Source organism: Fonticula alba (assembly GCF_000388065.1).
Source record: "Fonticula alba strain ATCC 38817 unplaced genomic scaffold supercont2.9, whole genome shotgun sequence".
Lineage (NCBI taxonomy): Eukaryota > Rotosphaerida > Fonticulaceae > Fonticula > Fonticula alba.
The window spans coordinates 673,673-677,752 of NW_009242979.1; the positions used below are offsets into that span (position 1 = coordinate 673,673).

The 4,080-nt window shown below is 67.1% G+C and overlaps 2 protein-coding genes across 2 annotated transcripts in view; one reads left to right on the forward strand and one right to left on the reverse strand.

Moving 5' to 3' along the window:
- H696_05217 (hypothetical protein) overlaps positions 1 to 2,502 on the forward strand; it is a gene marked incomplete at its 5' end in the record, with an annotated part of 7,572 nt that extends 5,070 nt beyond the window's left edge. Inside the window, 3 exons of the mRNA XM_009499077.1 lie at positions 339 to 818; positions 963 to 1,739; positions 1,921 to 2,502. Of these exons, the coding sequence (XP_009497352.1) occupies positions 339 to 818; positions 963 to 1,739; positions 1,921 to 2,322 (1,659 nt within the window). The 3' untranslated portion in view covers positions 2,323 to 2,502. The remainder of the gene's footprint in view (positions 1 to 338; positions 819 to 962; positions 1,740 to 1,920) is intronic.
- A 189-nt stretch (positions 2,503 to 2,691) lies between these two features.
- H696_05218 (hypothetical protein) overlaps positions 2,692 to 4,080 on the reverse strand; it is a gene marked incomplete at both ends in the record, with an annotated part of 6,643 nt that continues 5,254 nt past the window's right edge. The window contains 3 exons of the mRNA XM_009499078.1: positions 2,692 to 3,072; positions 3,222 to 3,783; positions 3,922 to 4,029. Of these exons, the coding sequence (XP_009497353.1) occupies positions 2,692 to 3,072; positions 3,222 to 3,783; positions 3,922 to 4,029 (1,051 nt within the window). The remainder of the gene's footprint in view (positions 3,073 to 3,221; positions 3,784 to 3,921; positions 4,030 to 4,080) is intronic.

Genomic DNA, 4,080 nt, shown 5'->3' on the forward strand with positions numbered 1-4,080 from the left:
CCTCTGTCTCTGTATGCGTATCCATGCGTATGTATGCGTATGTATGCGTATGTATGCGTATGTATGTATATATGTGGTATGTCGAGGTGCGATGAGGTGATGGCCATGTACAACGCCGCTCTTCCAGCCACCGCACCCGCCCCCACCCGGCTTCTCCCGGCCTGGCGGCCGGCCCCACCCCCGGCCTTGCCCCCGCCCCCCCCCCCCCCCATGTGCTCGCACACATGGGTGTGGGCGCCCGCGTGTGCGATCTGGCTGACACAATGCGCTCGGCACAATGTCTCTCTCTCTCTCTCTCTCTCTCTCCCTCCCCCCGGACATTGCTTCCTCACTGCCAGGTCAAGTGCCATGTGTACTGGCCAACCGAGAAGGGCCGCCGAGAGGTGTACTCGCTGGACAGCTCGCACAAGACCTCCAGCACCCCGCAGGATGCCGACTTCCATGCCGGCGGGACGTCCCCCCTGGATGGCTCTGGAACTGGGGGCTCGGCCAGCTCCACCTCCTCGTCGTCCACTTGGCGCTCGATGCGGAGCATCCTCCGACGCGCATCCATCCCCACCAACTCGGCCTCCTGTGTGCCCTTCAGTCGCCGGGGGAGTGTCACCGATGAGGGCGGCCCTCAGCAGGGGTCCGCCTCCCTGCGGTCCCCCTCATCGGCCTCCTCCTCCAATTCGTCCATCTCGCCGGGGGGGGCTCCCTTCTCACCGGCCTCCGGCGGGTGGGAGGCGCCCAAGCACCCGCCCCTCCCGCCGAACAAGATCGCCGTCACCCTGTTGGAGGAGCGCCACTTCACCAATTACACGGTCCACCTGTTCGAGGTACGCGCGTGATGCATGTGTTCTGCGGCTCATCCGTGTGTGTGTGTGTGTGCGTGTGTGTGTGTCCTCTTTGGCGCTGACTCTGGCCAACTCCCGACGTGTGCGCCCTGTGGTACCCTCCCTTTTCCGGCTCGGCTGCGCCAGATCGAGGACAATGAGTTTGTCCCGGCCGCCGAGCGCAGCTACCCCGGGCAGACCCGCGTGGTTCGTCACCGGACGGCCCACATCCAGTACACCACCTGGCCGGACCACTCGACCCCGTCCAGTTGCGTGGACTTCTTGGAGCTCCTGTCCGTGGCGCGGTCGTATCAGCAGCCGCGGACTCGCATCGCCGGGTACCAGCTGGGTCCGGTTTTGCCCGACGGCGAATCCGGCCCGGACTCGCAGCAAGCCTCGTCATCCGGTGGCGGCGGGCCCGGCTCCAGTGCCAGCGGCGGCGGGTACCAGCTGCCGCCGATCGTGGTGCATTGCAGTGCCGGCTGCGGCCGGACGGGTGTCTTCGCGGCCACCGACACGGCCTTGCAGTTGCTGGACTGCGCGGCTGACGAGGCCGATCGCATTTCCAGCCAGCTGGCCCCGCAGTCCAACCGGCCCCGGTCCGAGCGCCAGGCCATGGCCGATGCTCTGCAGGTGGCCCAGGTCCCCGTGACCCTGGCCCTGCTGGAGGACCGGGACTCCCGGCCGGGGGAGCGGGACGCCATCCATGGCCAGGACCTGCCGGTGTTGTCGCGCGAGGTCCCCAGCGATTTCCTCCACCAGCTCCGCACGACGGGATTCCTGCAGCCCGATGGCCGGGTCCGTTTGCCGGACATCCCCCTGAGCCCGCTAGATGTGGCCAGTTGTCAGGATCCCTTGGCGTACTTGCTGTTCCGTATTGTCCGTCGATTCCGCCTTCAGCGGATTGGCATCGTCCAAACCTATGTGCGTCCGGGTTTGCTTTTTTTTCTCCTTCGGCTTTCCCCCGCGCGCGGGCATATGTGCTGTGCTGTGCTGTGCTGTGCTGTGCTGTGCTGTGCTGTGCTGTGCTGTGCTGTGTGTGTGTGTATGGACCAGCTTCCGGCATCTCCTGACCCTCTGTCCGCCCGTGTGTGACGACCTACAGCCGCAATTCCGCTTCTGCTATCAGGCCCTGTGCGATGGGCTGTCCTTGGCGGCCATGGCGCCGGTGCCGGCTCCGAGGCCGGCTGGTGCGGACGAGCTTGACCTGGCGGCACACGGCGCGCCAGGAAGTAGCTCGGCCCCCGGCGGTGGGCGCGCCGGTGCTCGTCGGCAACTTTCCCTCTCGCATCAGCACCGCCTTTTCTCGAGGCTGCACGCATCTGGCACCCCCGGGGGCGGCCCTGGGGCTGGCCCCGGGGCCGGGCTCTTGCAGGGCGACCTCTTTGACGACAGCTTCGAATTCGATGAGGGGGACACGTTCGACAACAAGGACCACCAGTCGTTCATCCTCCATCAGCACCCGAAGTCCCCGTCCAATCCCTCGTCCTCCCTCAATGACCGCTGAGTGATGCGACCGCCGGGGGCGGGCCGGGCGAGAGGCGCCCCCCGCCGCGTGCGGTTTGATCGCCGGGCCGGGGACCCCGCGAAGCCCCAGGCATTTGAGGGGGCACCTGGCTCGGTTGCTCCCTCGCCTGGGTGCCTGTTCGCGCGCTGGCCCTGTCAAATATACCCATCCACCGTCCGATTATTGGGAGTCGATGCCGACGGCTGCATCCCATCATGGCATCTCGCTCGGGTCTGTCCCCCCTCATTTTCTGCCTCTCCCTGTCCTCCTCTTTCTCTTGCTCTCTGGCGCTCGGTCTCGGCCTGGGCAGGGGCGTCTATTCGAGGGGGGGGGGGGGGGGGGAGGCGTCGTTTGGCCACGTCCCCCCTGTCAGCGCCCTGGGGTCTCGAAGGGAGGGGCGTCAGCCTCTGGAGGTGTCGGGCCAGACACGCTGGCCGCTGAGCCCGTCCATGGCAACAGCGGCTGCTGATGCAAGCCAACCACCAGGCTCCGTGAGGTGAGTGATTCCCGATCCCAGTAGACCCCGATCAGGCTGTCCGCGCGGGCATAGGTCCGTGGCCGGAGGGAAATTTGCACAACTTGCTGGGGGAGATCCTCGGCTACGAGACCGCCGGCCGCACGCACAACAGAATTGACTCTATCCTGCTGGGCCTGCGCCGGCGTCGGTGGCTCTGGCTCGGCCGGGTCGACTGGGGCGGCCGGAGCCGGCAAGACCGACTCCCGCGACCGGTAATACAGGAAGCGAGTAAGCTACGCCAGGATGCCATGGGGGAGTGCAGGCACGAGGAAGGGTCAGCGAGCATGCACATACGAGTCGAGTCGAGTCGAGCGAGAGAGAGAGAGGGAGAGAGGGAGAGAGGTGGGCCAACCGAGCAGGGCATGTGCTCCGCGCGGCGCACCTTGGCCACGTTGGCCGCATCCAACGCCGCGTCCACCTCATCCATGACGGTGAAGAGCGGTCCGCCGGGCAGCGGGGCCAGGAGACCCGTCTCGCCGTGGTCCGTGCCCGGGTCGGTATCGGATGCGAGGTCCAGCCGGTGGAGGGTGGCCTCCAGCTCGGCCACCGTCCCCGGCAGGGGGACCGGCGCCATAGGTGCCATGCTCTGGACGATGGTGTCGGCATCGGCGGTGGAAAGCAGCTCCGGCGTCGGGGCCAATGAAGCCGCTTGCACGGAGAAGAGCAGGGCCAGCGCGGCGAGCGACCTCTCCCCACCGGACAGCGACGCCACCGGGGTGTAACCCTTCCCCGGTGGCCGGAGCTCATAGCGCAGGGCTCCGAGATACGGCTCGTCCGGGTTATCGACCACCAGCCGGGCGTCGGCCTGCTGGGCTGCGGTCTCCTGGAGGAAGGCCGACCCTTCCGGCGCCGTGGCCCCAGCCACGGTGGCCTGGGTCAGGGCTCGGTATGTGGGCGACAGACGTGCCAGCACGCGCTGCAGTGCCTCGCCGAAAAGACATTGCCTGGAATGTCCAAGGTGTGAGCCATGTGGCCGCCGTGCGTGGCCGATGGGAGCACATGCACCCGTGCAGGTGCATGAAAAAGAGGAGGGGCGGCAAAAACAAAAGAGGGGCAAATCCCCCCCCTCGAGCCTGGCGTACCGGATGCTCTTCCACCGGTCAAAACGCCGCCGGTGGGTCTCGAATTCGGCTCGCAAGCGAGCCGACTCGGCGCTGGCCGTCTCGGCCTCTTCGCGCAGGGTCCGGAGCCTACCATGGTGCAGGTGCGATCGAGCAAGGGAAAGTAGCGAGGCGCGGCAG